The 15,534-nt window shown below is 34.4% G+C and overlaps 2 protein-coding genes across 2 annotated transcripts; one reads left to right on the forward strand and one right to left on the reverse strand.

Moving 5' to 3' along the window:
* The first annotated feature begins 700 nt into the window (after nt 1-700).
* Nucleotides 701-6,792, forward strand: LOC109815777 (cytokinin dehydrogenase 2). Its single transcript, XM_029274862.2, has 5 exons — nt 701-1,365; nt 1,601-1,728; nt 5,200-5,469; nt 5,707-5,975; nt 6,331-6,792. Exons 1-5 carry the CDS (start codon nt 756-758, stop codon nt 6,620-6,622), a joined length of 1,569 nt encoding a protein of 522 aa, XP_029130695.2. The 5' UTR covers nt 701-755; the 3' UTR covers nt 6,623-6,792.
* A 5,609-nt stretch (nt 6,793-12,401) lies between these two features.
* LOC109815778 (uncharacterized) lies at nt 12,402-13,481 on the reverse strand. Its single transcript, XM_020380573.1, has one exon. It carries the CDS (start codon nt 13,479-13,481, stop codon nt 12,402-12,404), a length of 1,080 nt encoding a protein of 359 aa, XP_020236162.1.
* Between the last annotated feature and the right edge of the window lie 2,053 nt (nt 13,482-15,534).

The raw sequence follows: 15,534 nt of genomic DNA on the forward strand, positions 1-15,534 counted from the left end.
AAAATTTTAACTAATTTTAAAATGTGAAATAAATAATTAATAAAACATTATTATAACAAAAGAATTAATTGTATAAGATATATAATTCAATTTTAAATTATAATAAAATTTACCAATTAACCATACTAGCATAATAAAATGTGGGGAATTTTTTTAACTAAAACATGACTCTTGTTGGGAATATATTTTTTAACCGACGTATATATATATATCTTCAAAAACGAGTTTGTGGGTATTGTGAATGTGCTACACTTAATAAAATTCAGATCTTAAGGTGTTGAAAGGATTTTCATTTTCATTTTATGAACGGTTAACAAATCCAATGTACCACTTAAAAGTTATATATGAATGCGTATTATATGGATTTCGATTTAGGTACATTTTATACTTCTATTTAATATATTTTGTGTTTGCTGATTAAAAAAAAAAATCGAAAGGTTAATGCAAGAAAAATTTTAAACAAAACATGATACATCTCAAAATAATAAAATATAGACAGTACAAAACTACAAATTGTTTCATTAAAATAATCGTGTGGCATGATAATTAAGAAGAGAAAAAGAATATAATTATTAATGAAGTATTTTAAAAAAATGAGATATTTAAAAAAGGAAGAGTGTTGATTTATCCTTACATTTCTTAACTACTAAAATTTCTTCTTCATGTTCTTTTCATTAGTCTATAAATATGCACGAACCAATTGGAAGCATCTCACACTACCAAAATTAACTCTTCTTTTGTCCCTCCTAAGAAAAATGTTGAGTATAGTGTTTTCAAAGGTTACTATGGTACTATGGCTATGGAGCATATTGCTCACACCAGCACAATCACATCAACGATGGTTGTCAGCATTCCACCCACCCAAAGACCTTGCTCCAAAGTTTACTCGTAACCCTCAAGCCCTTTTACTAGCTTCAACCGATTATGGACACGTAGTTCACAAGACCCCATGGGCAGTTTTTGAGCCATGTTCCGTTGGTTATATCTCGAGCTTGATAAATTTCTCAAACTCTCTTCCCACTCCTTTCACCATAGCCACTAGAGGCCAAGGCCACTCGGTTCTTGGACAAGCCATGACGCGAGATGGGGTGGTGCTGAATATGACACACCTCAGCAATTTCAAACATGGGTCAGGGATTTTAGTGTCTTGTTTTCCATTGGGTTATTGTTATGCTGATGTAGGTGGTGAACAAATGTGGATTAATGTGTTGAATGCAACCCTTAAACATGAACTCACTCCTCTGTCTTTCACTAACTACTTGTATTTGTCGGTTGGAGGCACGCTCTCTAATGCTGGCATCAATGGTCGAACCTTTCGATTCGGACCTCAGATATCTAATGTTCTTGAATTGGACGTTGTTACAGGTATATATATATATATATATATATATATATATATATATATATATGAATTAATTGGGTTATTGTAAGAATTAATTTGATTTTTTTCTAAAATAGTTTCTGTTACTGTTGTATGTTACATTTAAATAAGTTATTTATTTATTTATTTATTATTATTATTATTATTATTTCTCTAAATTAAATTGTGGTTCACTCTGTGCATGGTTGTTTTCCATATAAAACTTTGAGACTTTTATAGGGAAAGGAGAATTTGTGACTTGCTCTCCCGAGAAAAATTCAGAAGTATTTTATGCTGTTCTTGGAGGATTAGGTCAATTTGGAGTGATAACAAGAGCAAGAATACCTCTAGCACCTGCACCCACGAAGGTAAGTATCATTTTCTTTCCCCCTCATGCAAATTTTCTTTAATATCGTGTGTAGGGGTGTTTATGAATACTTTTTTAAAAATTAAAATTTAACCAAATTAATTCATTTTATAAAAATAAATTGATTAATTAAACCATTTTTTATAAAATAGATCGAATTGACTTTTTAAAAACATGGATTAATTTTTCTAAAATTAACCAGTTTAATATAGTGTTATTGTCCATTTTATATATATATATATATATATATATATATATATATATATATATATATATATATATATATATATATATATATATATATATATACTAAAATTTATCTTATTACATGCGACTTCTTCTGTGAATTTTGTATTAAAATTCGCAGCAAACATTATTCTTACGAATTTTTCTATGAAATTTTATCTACAGCTAATACCTTCGTAGATAATATGATTTTGCGAATTTTAAAATTCGCAAGCAATTTTTCTGTGAAATTTCTTGCAAAAAAAAATTCGCATGAAAGTTTCCTGCAAAAAAAGTTTCGTCGGAAAGTTTCCTGTAAATTTTTTTCGCAAGAAATTCTGCAGGAATATTTTTTATTTTTTTTCGCAAGAAATTCTGCAGGAATATTTTTTATGAAAAAAAATTAAAGAAATTACTACAAATATTAATCCAACATGTGATACATAATCTTTTGAACTCTAAAATTAGATTATAAGTTTAATATTTAACCATACAAATCAACTTGTAAGGTAAGTATTGCCTCAACTTATATACTCTTTAATTGTTTTATTTTCATTCAATGTGGGACTTGATATTTTTTTAAAATATTAAAGTTATAAATTTAAATATATTTTTTATTTTTTTTGCGGATTAAAATTGGCAAGAAAATCCGCAAGAAAAGTTACTTGCAAAAATATTCTATCATTTAGTAAACATTACTTGCGAATTTATTTTTGCAAGAAAATCTGCGAGAAACAAAATAAAATTCTTACAATATTTTCTGTAAATTTTTATCATGGAAAAAAATTTCTATGATCATTAAAATTGAAGCAAAATTTGCAAAAAATTTCTTGTAGATTACTTTTTATAAATAAAATTTATAAGAAATATTTGTAAATTATTTTTCCTAAATAAATTTGTAAAAAATTTTGTGAAATTATTATTGCAAGAAAATTTGCAAAAAAAATCTGCAAATATTTTTTTTTATAGGAAAATTTGCAAGAAAATAACATTTTTTTTAGTAGGGATATATATATATATATATATATATATCGTTTTTTTTAAATTGAATCAAATAAAATTATTTTATTTTATAAAAATGGATCTGACAAAAAATGATATTTTAAAAATGGATTGACTTTTTTTCTAAATAGATCACATTTTTTTAATATGAATTATATTAGGTTAGATATTTTTCACATTCCTACTGTTGCGGAAATTAAAAACCAATTAATTAATGGATGATCCGCCATCATCAATCTGATGCTCAGGTGACCCATCACAATTTAAAACTTCTTTCTTTAGTTTTAAGATACGAATACCAAATAGTTGATTAATTAGTAGTAATAATCAATCTATGATCTACTATATCCATATTCTCAATCTACCATTGACTTTGGGTTTATCCCCTTAACACGTTCATGCTTGCTTTGAAGCATGGATAAAATCTGAAAGCCAAGAATGGCATACTGTTGTACATATTGCTAACCGTACGTAACATCCACCACAATAGCAAACCCAATAGTTATAATAAAATCTTTTCTCTTAATCAAATTTTTTGAAATTCAAATTCAAGATTTTATTTAAAAATCAAGTCTATAGATATCACTCAAATCAACAACAGTTGAAGTTAATAGACATTAAAAGCACATGCATGCCCCTTTTAAGCTTATGAGAACTGCATATAACTAATATCAAACTTATTTTCCATTCATTGGAATTTCTTATCTTTACGATTAATAATAATAATAATAATAATAACAATAAAGTATGTTTTTGTTTCTTATAATATAGTCTACTTTTTATTTTAATTCTTTTAATATTATTTTAAAAAAATAGATTTTAGTCCTTAAAATATTTTTTTTCCTTCTTAGTTCCTATTATAATATATTTTGAGTCAGTCCCTTACGGAAACTATTAGAAGTGAGTAAACAATTTTTTACATGCATATCACAAGGATTTGTGAAATATATATATATATATATATATACAGTGGCGGAACTTCAATAAAAATTTTAGGGGTGCCAAATTAATTTTTTTTATATATAAATTAAATTTTTTATTAATTAAAAAAATTATTTTCTCTACTCAAAATAAACATGCATGATAATAAAATAAAAAAATTTATTATTCATTAGACATTTCATAAAATAATTATAAAAATATATATATATATATAATATATATAAAAAAAATATTTTAAAAAAAGTTTGGGGGAGCCGTGGCTCCCCCCTGTCCCTTAAAAGGTCCGCCACTGTATATATATATATATATATATATATTACTGGGAAAAAATAAAAAAGAAATACAGATACTATTTTAAAATATAATTTTATGAAAGAAAGTATATTCTCAAGCCTTGAAATTTGTGAGTTGACTTTAGATAAAGTTATCCACCTCAAATCCAAGAACTTGACTGGGAATAGAGTTGTCACCTAACCTAGATATGGCACTAAAGTTTGATAACCCGATTTATCATTTCTTTTCCCTACACATTAACCTAAAGAAGGAATGGACTGGATTTGAAAATGACCCTCTAACTTCAATTTTTATACCAACACTTGTTGCAACAAGAGATGGATATTTACATATACATATCATTTATTTAAAACATAAATATAATAAAAAATTCTATAAACTATTAAACAATATGCCATCTCATTATCTTTTAAGTCGACGTAAACAAAAGCTTGTGGGTCCACTTCTTAGCACAAGATATTTATAGATAAACAAAACTGACAGACTTCAAAGTCATTCATTTATCTATTTTATCTTGAATCACAAAGCTCGCTTTACAAAAATTCCACTATTTGTTAAGTTATTTATTTTACGCTTAAATACATTTTTAGCCTTATAAAATTAGAAAATTTTAATTTATAATTTTATAATTTTTAAATAAGTATTTATTTATTAAAAAATTTAAGTAATAATATTACGTATTACTCAACTATTAGTGTGATATCATGATAATGTATGACAATTCTCAAATTTTTATTGTTCGTTAAAAGTAAATATTATTTATTTACCATAAAGTGAGCATTAAGAATAAAAAATAGTAATTTTATAATGATGAAAATAATATATATATATATATATATATATATATATATATTATAAAGATTAAAATTAAAATTTATTCGTTTAACAAAGATAAAATAATATTTACTTATTTATAAGGATGGATTTTTTTTTTATATAATAACTAAAATCAAAACTTAGTTATGTATAAGAATTAAAATCATATTAAAGGCTTTATTTTATCTGGCAGGTTTATAGGATCCATCTGCTTTACAACAACTTCACGACATTTTCTAAAGACCAAGAATATTTGATCTCATTTAATGAAAGGAACGATACTAATGCAGCAGATTTTATAGATGGTCAACTTCTATTGAATAATCAATCGCCACTAGATCTTTCCTTTTACCCAACTTCTGATCAACAAAGAATAACTTCCTTGGTAACTCAATATGGCATTATCTACGTCTTAGAGATTGTCAAATATTATGACAACAACTTTGAAGCACGCGCCAAACAGGTAACTTTGAAACAAATGCAGTTTTTGCTATTTATTATGTACATCTGTTTAATTTTTTTTTTTATTTTCATAAGATTCAATAAATTTATTAAACAAATGCAAAAGATTCTCGAATCCAAAGAGACCATACCATTTGTCAAACTCATTCAAATCAAATCGTTATAAACTCATTTTCCTTAATAATTTAGTCATAAATAATATTTTACTAAATTGATCATCTTCTTGTTTCTTGAGCAGGAAGTTGCAAATTTGGTCAAAGGGTTAAGTTTTTTACCTACATTTATGTTCAAAAGAGATGCATCATACGAGGAGTTTCTGGATAGACTTCATGCTTTGGAGCTATTGCTTACGCCGCAAGGACTTTGGGATGTTCCTCATCCTTGGCTGAACATGTTTGTTCCAAGTTCCCGAATCTCAGATTTTAATGAAGGTGTATTCAAGGACATTATTCTTAAGCAAAATATATCTACCGGGGGATGTTTCGTCTACCCCATGAACCGAAACAAGTAAGTTAATTAGATAATTTAATATTAAAAGTGACAAAAAAAATATTTAAATAATTTATTGTCTATACGTTAAAATAATATTTGGCTAATAAAAATTATATTTTATGTGTGTAAATTAGTCCTTAATTTGTGAACTTTGGGACACGGAATAAACCATATCCATAAAAGTAAAATAAAAAAAAATCATTTGTTAATTTGTTTTAACCACATGTTACTTTTTTTTATTTTTTATTAAGAGAACTATGGATATGAAATGGGAACAAGTTATTTCTGATCCAAATTATTTGCGATCATATGTACATGGATGTTTACATATGTGAGAATTAAACTGAATGAACATGTTAATAATTCACAGGTGGGATGATAGGATGTCAGCAGTTATACCAGAGGAAGATGTTTTCTATTCTGTAGATATTTTTCATTCTGCATCTGGGTTAGATGAGGTGGAGAAATATCAAGTTCAAAACCAAAACATATTACAGTTTTGTAAAGATGCAGATATTAAGATCAAGGAATATCTTGCCGGTAACAAAACACATCAAGAATGGGTGGAACACTTCGGCCTCAAATGGAAACTTTTTGAAGATAGAAAAGCTAAATTTGATCCCAACAAAATATTATCACCTGGCCAAGGAATTTTCCAATAGACGTCAATGTGTCGTGTTTTATTCACAATGTCTGCATGTTTATGGGTGTTTTATTTTTATTTTAATTGATGAGCGTGTTTAGAAGCGTTCAGAGCTTTGGAAATAATTTGATGTATGAGTGAAATATCTTATTTTAAAATTTGTGGAATAAAAATTTATATAATTTCAAATTTCTTATTTTATTAGAATTTTATATATATGCATGTCGATCATTCACTGCAAATTCTAAATTCTAAAGATAATCTCTTTTCTTTGGTTTACTTAAACAAAGTAGGCCATACTCAAGGCAATTTTTTATATTTATACATAATTCATCGGTATAATTTTGTAATATGCTAAAATTTGATATTCAACCATCTATTTGATATAAACCAATTTGGTGTTCGACATCTCATTTGGCTAAGGGTTTCTTAATTATGTTTGCTCTTATACATGGGCCACAGGGTTGTAAACAGAAGGTGAAGACTAAGGGGTATGCTCGAGTTGAGTATTCCTAGGAGTGTGCAAAAAATCTAAATTGATCCGAATCGATCCGATTTGTATTGAAAAAATCCAATCCATTTTGAAAAAAAAACCGAACCGAACCACTTTATAAACCAGTTCAGTTATCCGATCCATTTTTACAAAGTGGATCGATTCGGTTTGGTTTGATATTTTAAAAAAATCGATCTATATATGAGTAAAAAGTGGATAACTGCATTGCACCCAACCGATCCAATTTCAAAAAAATCGATCCATATTTAAAATAAAAAAAAAAAAAAACTGATCCACTTTATAAAAAATGGATCGGTTAACCAATCTACTTTTATAAACCGATCCATGAACACCCCTAAGTATACCCATGTTTTGCCTTTAAGCCTTAATGGTGATTTGGATGCCTAGATGTGAAAAAGAGGATAACGACAATGATGGACTGATTGGTTGTGACGACATTGAGGTGGAAAAATGGATGATAGATATTATTTGCTTTGGGTCGATAGAACCCCCCTTTTTGTTTTTTTTTTATAAGAAAAAGAGATTTAAACTAACAGGAGTACAAAGAGTACTCCAACTCGTTACAAGAGACACTGAGACATAATTTAAAATCAAAACCAAACAGAAATTATGAAAATTACAAATTCGGGTTATAATACCAACTAATGTAACTAAAAGTACAACAGGGGACAGAACTAGTAATCCACTTCCATGAATGCAGTTTAATATTGTTCAGCACTTCCTTCCAATTCGTAACACCTTGCTGAAACATAATAGCATTCCGATGAAGTCATAGTGACCAGATAACATAATTAAACCCAAACTACCAGAAAACACTGAGAACGCTATTTATATATACCAAGATTCGTCCAATATAAATAAAGAGAAATTAAAGAATTAGGAAAGACCACCACAACCTCCAACCAATTTGCAACAACTAACCAAGTATTAAAAGTCATAGGGTACATTAGAAAGAGATGAAAATGGTCTTCAACAAACAGAGAGCAAAGAGAACATAAATTGTTATCCAACTCCACACCACGTACTTGTAATAATGATTTGCACAGAAATGCATTCAAGAACACCTACCAACAAAACACCAAGCATTTGATCGAAGCCTTGCATTTTCAAAGACTTTTTATAACTAGTTGAAAATATGAAGAATATCTTAGTTCTCCACCCAGCGAGCGCTACAGCCAAAGGTAGGTACTTTTCACCGAGAATACACAGTTCTTATCACAAATCCATCTCCAATAATCTTGCTTAGAGGAGAAAATTTGCAAACCTTGAAGCATATCCAACAAGGTATTCACACTACTAACTTCATGGACAAAAGGTTCTCTTCTCCAATTACCCAAGTTCCATTATGTGCCACCACTGACAACGGATCAAAGGCAAAGGAGTACAAACGAGGAAAGACATCCAACAAGCGCAAACCACCTATCCACTTATCCTCCCAAAATCGGGTCATAGTGCCATCGTTAATACAACGTTTAATCTTTTCATTCAACTAAAAATTTCCTTGTTGCAGCACACACACTATATCCTTCCACCACCAAGAAGCCCTCCTATCCACATTTGAGCAATTAGAAAAGGACTCAATGCCCTCATACCTACCTTGAAGAACTTTAGCCCACAACATACCTAGAGAGAGCGTGCACCTCCACACCCATTTCCCTACGAATGCGCAATTGAACATAGAGCCCCCTTTTTGTACAACACATCTTTATTCATTTTGAGGAATACATACATGCACACACATATATATATTTGTGTTTTTTTTTTTGAACAACAAAGAAATATTTTATATAATAAAATGGTACAAGAGATATCAATCTCGAATACATGTTTGCATGCGGAGGACACAACAAAGTTGGGCCTAATTTAAATTATAAATTAGCCTCCAACTAAGAGGTACAAAATCTACTATTTGCATACTAGATTAGTCTAAAGACTCCTCAAAACCCCATCAAAGATCTTAGGAAATGATACAAAGTCCAGGGTTAGCTTCCCATTGACTGAATGAATAGTTGAACGACTTATTAAAACTAGTCAACCAAGACCATGAGTATAACACAGTTTGCTGCAGTAAGCGATTCCCGTCGAGGTGCTCCCCTTCAAACACACATTTGTTCCTAGCTCCAGATGCACCATAATATTGCAGTCCATATAACATGACATTGGTCAACCCTCTTTTTAGACAATAGTATACTTGGATGAGCAAAGAAGTTGCCTTCAAATGAACTAGATAAAGGAGTCGGGCTATCCAACCACAACAACCATTTTTTCCAGATCGGGTCAATGCCGCTGCAATATAAATATGTGTTCGGCCGACTCGATATCCACATTGCAGAAGGGGCAGGTTGCTTGATCCCTTAAGACTATCACATTTCTCCTCAACAAGTTTTCCTTTGTAGGCAAAACACCCATGAATAACCTCCAAATGAAGCATTTAACTTTGGGTGGAACTTTTATATCCCAAGCTACCGCAGCAACATTTGGCAACTGTGATGAGGAGCCACGGTCCATCAAAGCCCGATACCCAGATCTTACTAAGAAGCATCCCGAGCTATCTAGTGTCCAAAGCCTTGAGAGTTGTACACCCTCTGTTAGTACCCCTGCCTCCACTATATTCATGAACTGTTGCACATCGTTTAATTCCCAATAGTGAACCAAGCTCGTCTCCACTGAAATCTCCATTGCCACCTTCCTCTACTCCAATGACCCATATCCGCCACCACATTTGACTTTTGCAATGAATTCAAGAAAATCCTTGGGAATCTATTCGCTAGAGGCTCTGCCTCTGCCCATGCATCAGACCAGAATCGGATCCGGTCACCCATCCCTAACCTCCATGACAATGAATCCATAAACCAAGAGTCACTGGTGTCCTCACCCGAAGCCTTCAATACATCACCCCACCGCATAGAATCTGAGCTTCCTCTCAGTCGAGTATTGTGCATAATGGTATCACCGTGCTTAGATAATAGAATTCTTGCCCACATTGACTCTGGTTGCTGAAAGAGTCCCCAACGCCACTTAGATAATAGTGCTTCGTTAAAAGCATCCAGCTTCTTAATTCCTAGACCCCCTTCCTTCTTAGGCCGACAAATTTTCTCCCAAGATACCCATGCCATTCTCTTCTCATCCAGCTTACCACCCCATAAGAAGTTGCGCTGAATAGATGTTAGTTGCTTGGTCACTATCTTGGGCATTCTATAGAATGACATAATGTATAACGGCAAGGAGGTCAACACCGAATTTATCAAGCAAATCCTTCCCGCCATGGACAATGTCGATGCTCTCCACGATGACAGCTTTTTTTTAAAGCTCGAGACCACAGGCTGCCAAGTTTTACTTCTTCTTGGGTTGGCCCCAATAGGTATGCCCAGATATATAAATGGAATGTTGGACAACTTGTAATGTAATAGCTCTGCAAAGGAAATTAAGGTCTCTCTTCCCACATCAATAGCTCCTAAACAACTCTTGTAAAAGTTAACTTTAAGACCACTTGCCAACTCGAAACCCCGCAAGATTACCTTCAAGGTCCTCACATTTTCCACCGAAGCTTCCCCCACAAAGATTGTATCATCTGCATATTGGAGGATGTTAACTAATTCGCCTTTCGATCCCACTTTAATACCTCTGAACAAATCTGAATTTGAAGCTTTTCTAACCAGGCCAGTAATTCCCTTTGCAACCAAAACAAACAGGAAAGGGGCTAGCGGGTCCCCTTGTCTAATCCCTTTTTGCATGGAAAATTCAGTTGTAGGGCTTCCATTAACCAGAACTGACATAGGAGGGTTCTTAAGCACTCACCAATCCAACCTATCCACTTATCTTGAGACCCAAATCACCTTAACATATATAACACAAAGCTCCATGAAACTGAATCATATGCCTTCTCAAAATCAACCTTGAAGTACATGCATGACTTCTTTCTCCGCCTAACCTCATCAAGCGTCTCATTAAGAACCATGGCTCCTTGTAATAATCCCCTTCTTTCCACAAAGCCCATCTGCCTATGATTGACTAAATAAGGAAGCAATACTTTAAGTCTAAGTTCTAGAATCTTTGCGAGTATCTTATACATACAACCTATCAAAGAAATAGGCCTATACTCATTCAGACTCTGTGGTGTATCAACCTTGGGAATCAGAGAAATGAACGAGGAGTTGGTCCCTCGAGGTAATTTGCTATTATCGTGGAACTGTTGGAAAAAAAGCACCAAGTCCCTTTTCATAATATCCCAAAATTCCTTGATAAACTTGAAGTTTATACCATCTGGGCCTGGGCACCTATCACTCCCACACGCCCAAACTGCCCTCTTTATTTCATCGTCCTCGAATGGCCTGGACAACAACTCTAATTGCTGAGCGTTTAACTGTTGGAATCTGACCCCATCCAAGCCTGACCTATGAGTCACTGAGTCACTAAACCTTTCTTGATAGAAAGATTTAATGTGTTCTTTGACTATCATAGGTTCACTAGTACACAATACACATTTTACGTCGGTTATTAGAGAGGTTTTTACGTCAGAAAAATGTCCGACGTAGAAGCGGGAGACGTAAATTTACGTCGGGGCGCAAAAACCGACGTAAATTTACGTCAGACATGCCAAGGTCCGACGTAAAAAATTCATAAAAATTTAAAAAAAAAAAAAAAAAAAAAAAAACGAGTGCAAGCAGAACGGGCCGTTCTGCTTGGAGAACTGCCCGTTCTGCTTGATAGACCCAGGCAGTGGGTGCTCCAAACCCGGACTTGGTCACTTCCTTCTACAGCTTCACAAACACGAAATGCAACACAAACATTATTACGAAAAAAACATCCCAGAAAACACAAACTTGATAGAAGATGCTACCTCATAGAAAAACAGATGGATGTATGGTTAAGCCATTTCCATGAACACGCGAAGAAGAAACCAACGCAACTTCGAAGAAGAAAAATAGAAGAACGTGAAGATGAGGAAGACAGCCACGATTTGAGGAGGAGGCGGAGGGATGAGGAAGAAAAATCCACAACGCGCGGGAGAACGTGAAGATGAGGAAGAATGCCACGATTTGAAATCTATAGTGCGCGCACACCTTCATTTAAGGAGTTATTTACGTCGGAGAAAGATGGGTCTGACGTAAATGAGATAATTTACGTCGGACAGCTAAAGCAGCCGACGTAAATTAGAAGAGACGTAGTAGCTCCTTTTTCCACTAGTGGTTCTTCCTCCCACCAATTATCAATAAGAAGACCAGGCATGTAATTCCTCTTCATATTCAAATTTATGACATGGTGAAAGTACTTTGAGTTTATATCACCCAAGCATCCACCTGACCCGTGCCTTTTGAGCCAGTTGAGACTCCTCTTTAAGTGCCACTTCCCAATATGTTTGTTGTAGGTGAATCCTCCTTTGTAGTTCCTCCTCTGATAGGATTCTAGTTTCCTCTATGCGATCAATTGCATTCATTTCGTCCATAACATCAGTAGTAGTTTGTATGGAGGTATTTCTACCTCCCCACCAATTCTTCACTTGGCATTTTATGGCTTTCAGCTTCTCCTTAACAATAAACGCTGCCCAGCCAACCACTTCTGTATCAGCCCAGGTCCTTGACACCAATTCTCTGCACTCCGAGTCATTTAACCAGAAATTAAAGAATCTCCATGGTTTAGGCCCCCAATCTATCTCTCGGTTCCTCATCAAAATGGTACATTGATCTGATATTCCCCGGTTAAGGACTAACTGAGCAACTCTCGGCCATCTCTCCAACCACCCTAGCAAAACCAATACTCGGTCAATTCTGCTTTTAACCCTCCCATTTGGTTTATACCATGTATATTTACGACCCGCCAAAGGGACATCTTCCAGTTCCATCTGAGCAATAAAATGATTAAACATTTCTATATCTGTAGTAGCATAGAGACCAGTAGCTTGGCCAACCCTCTTCACCAAGCACCTTATGCTGTTAAAATCTCCTACCATACACCACAATGCTATTGGGCTAGCTCTTTTCTTTTCTAGAATTTCATCCCATAGCATCTTTTTACGTTGTCTCTTCGAGGGTGCATATATATTTATAATCACCATTAAATCTCCAGTCACAATCCATTTGGAAACCAACCCCAAATACCCTTGACCTGTAATTTGAGATGTTACCTCAAGTTTTCGGCTATCCCAAATGCATAATAATCCTCCTGCAACATTATTTGCAAGGGCCCAACAACACTCGCACTCTCCACCACCCCATAGTTTCTTATACAACGCTTCCATGTCAACCTCCTTCTTTGTTTCTTGTACACATAGCACATCCACCCTATATTTCAAGACCAGCTTACTGATGATACCATGCTTTGTCTCACTTCCGAGACCTCTAACATTAAATGAAATAATCTTCATTGATCACTAATGTTAACCCCTTCATGTGTCTGGCGTTGTAACATCTTAGCTTGTTGGATGTCTCTATTTTCTAGATTACCAAACTGCTCCACAATCACCCCCTCATCACCTTCATATGTCACCCCTAACACCTTTGCCCTTTCCCATTGTTTCTTGGCCTCAATGATCTCATAATTAGCCCAGAACAATCGGTTGCAGTTCAATACATTTGTGTCTGAAATGGAATTATTAGATGAATTTAAATTCTGGCTCATTTGGCTTCTAACAGCTTGTGTCACCTTCCTTGACTTTGATTGATGCACCACATGTGCCGAGCATTGAATCTTTTTTGCCCGTCGCTCATCACCTAGAGGATCCAAATTTATGTTGTCATCTAACACTGTCGGTGTAACATTGACGACGGCCTCAACGGATGTATAGTTCATCTCTAGCACAGCCTTCTTTGACAGCTCGTTCGATTACGTCAACATATATCCCGGTTCCCTGCACTGGTCTAAGATAGTCCCCTTCTCGTTCATACCCTCTAATTCCAACGTATTATTTTTGACCCTTTCGGAGTTGACATTGTCATTCTCTGTACCTGTTATTTGTGGCGATACACGTGTTGAGCCTGGCGTTTGGACCGTTGCACGTGTTGAGCCCAAAATAAATCTATTACATGTGGTTAAGCTTGAAGCCCGAAGTATATTTGGACCTCGTAATGGGAAACCCCTCCCCCAAGCACATGGAAGTGACGTTCTTCAGCTTGATGTAAGGTTTAGCCGACCTACTTCCCCATTTCCTGAACCTTGTTTTTGGTGCCCTTTTCCTGATTGTTCTTCCATATCCACCTTTTTTCCTAACACAGTACCGTCCCCCCTCACCAACTCCCTGAAGCTACCTCGTTATAGTATACTTTTCTCTGTGTTGTCTGACTTATCTTTTGCATTGACGGCTACACTTTTCATTGTTTCACTGCACGCCACCTTTGAAACTCCCGCCATCCATGAATTTGAATTTAAACAATCTGACCTAGCTCCGCCGTTGGTTCTACCTGCTGGAGATATGTCCTGGGCAAAAGGATTGCCATCCCAGTTCTCCTCTTCTTCTATCGTGTTTGAGATAGAATGTAAGTCCCCACCGCAAACACTTTCATTAGATTGTAAGATCTCTGAGTTGTCCCTCCATAGGTAACACTTGCAATTTGGGTATAACCCCCCTGTGTTCGACTAGTCTGATTTGTGTTCGTATTCCATTGATCTTGAACCAGGAATATTGTTGGATGGGTAGTTGTGATGAAGTTTTAATAAGCTGCCTCGCGCTCTCAATTGTCTTGAACGTGGTAGTATCTGAATCCACCTTAACCAAAGACCCTTGGATTCACACCACTTGAGAAAAACATTGTTCATTCCACATATGCAAAGGAACCCCGTAACACCTCACCCACGTTAATCAGGACCCAGGCAATGTTGTCGGATCCCATCGGTTAATATCATAAAACAATGCCCAAAACTCACTATTTTCTCCCTTCTCCGCTTCCATAAGATCCATCTCCTACAAGCCTGAAATCAAGACTAAATCATCTCCAAAGTATCTTAGTCGTACCTTTTCGTTCCCGTGCAATGCTTGTAGCCCTTCCAGTCTGTCAAAATCCTCCAGTGAGTATAACCTTGTCACCCAACTCTCCCGAAGCCATTCACTGCACACCTCGAGCACTTTCATTGTAATTTCAGTCCGTTCTTCATCCTCACTATTACCCAGGATTGATGGTTTTTTCTCACACCACATCACCTTCTGTGCCTTTATCCCCCTTATATCCCGGGATCGTGGGGCTACCGTCTTCACCTTCTAGTGTATCTTTTGGACTACATTTTCGTTAACCACATCAACGTATGACCTTTGGGTGTCCTTCCTTCCAGCCTCACCTCGATATATTTTTGTTTCATGTTTCTTCTTCCTTGTTTCTTCCTTAGAGAACCTTGAGATGTTTACGTTGAGCTTAACACTCCCAATGTAGACTTTATCGAATCGAACCTCCAGTGCTTTTACATCCCACACGTCAATGAACTTGACA

The sequence above is a fragment of the Cajanus cajan genome, chromosome 1 (genome assembly GCF_000230855.2).
Source record: "Cajanus cajan strain Asha chromosome 1, NIPB_CcT2T_4, whole genome shotgun sequence".
Classification (NCBI taxonomy): Eukaryota; Viridiplantae; Streptophyta; class Magnoliopsida; order Fabales; family Fabaceae; genus Cajanus; species Cajanus cajan.

What these genes read in the sequence shown, in the direction of transcription:
- LOC109815777 (XM_029274862.2), top strand. Translation starts at nt 756, where the DNA reads ATGTTGAGTATAGTGTTTTCAAAGGTTACTATGGTACTATGGCTATGG. An exon ending in TAGCACCTGCACCCACGAAG is followed by an intron (nt 1,729 to 5,199) that starts GTAAGTATCATT and finishes TTTATCTGGCAG; the next exon opens with GTTTATAGGATCCATCTGCT. An exon ending in TTGAAGCACGCGCCAAACAG is followed by an intron (nt 5,470 to 5,706) that starts GTAACTTTGAAA and finishes TTTCTTGAGCAG; the next exon opens with GAAGTTGCAAATTTGGTCAA.
- LOC109815778 (XM_020380573.1), bottom strand. Translation starts at nt 13,481, where the DNA reads ATGAAGATTATTTCATTTAATGTTAGAGGTCTCGGAAGTGAGACAAAG.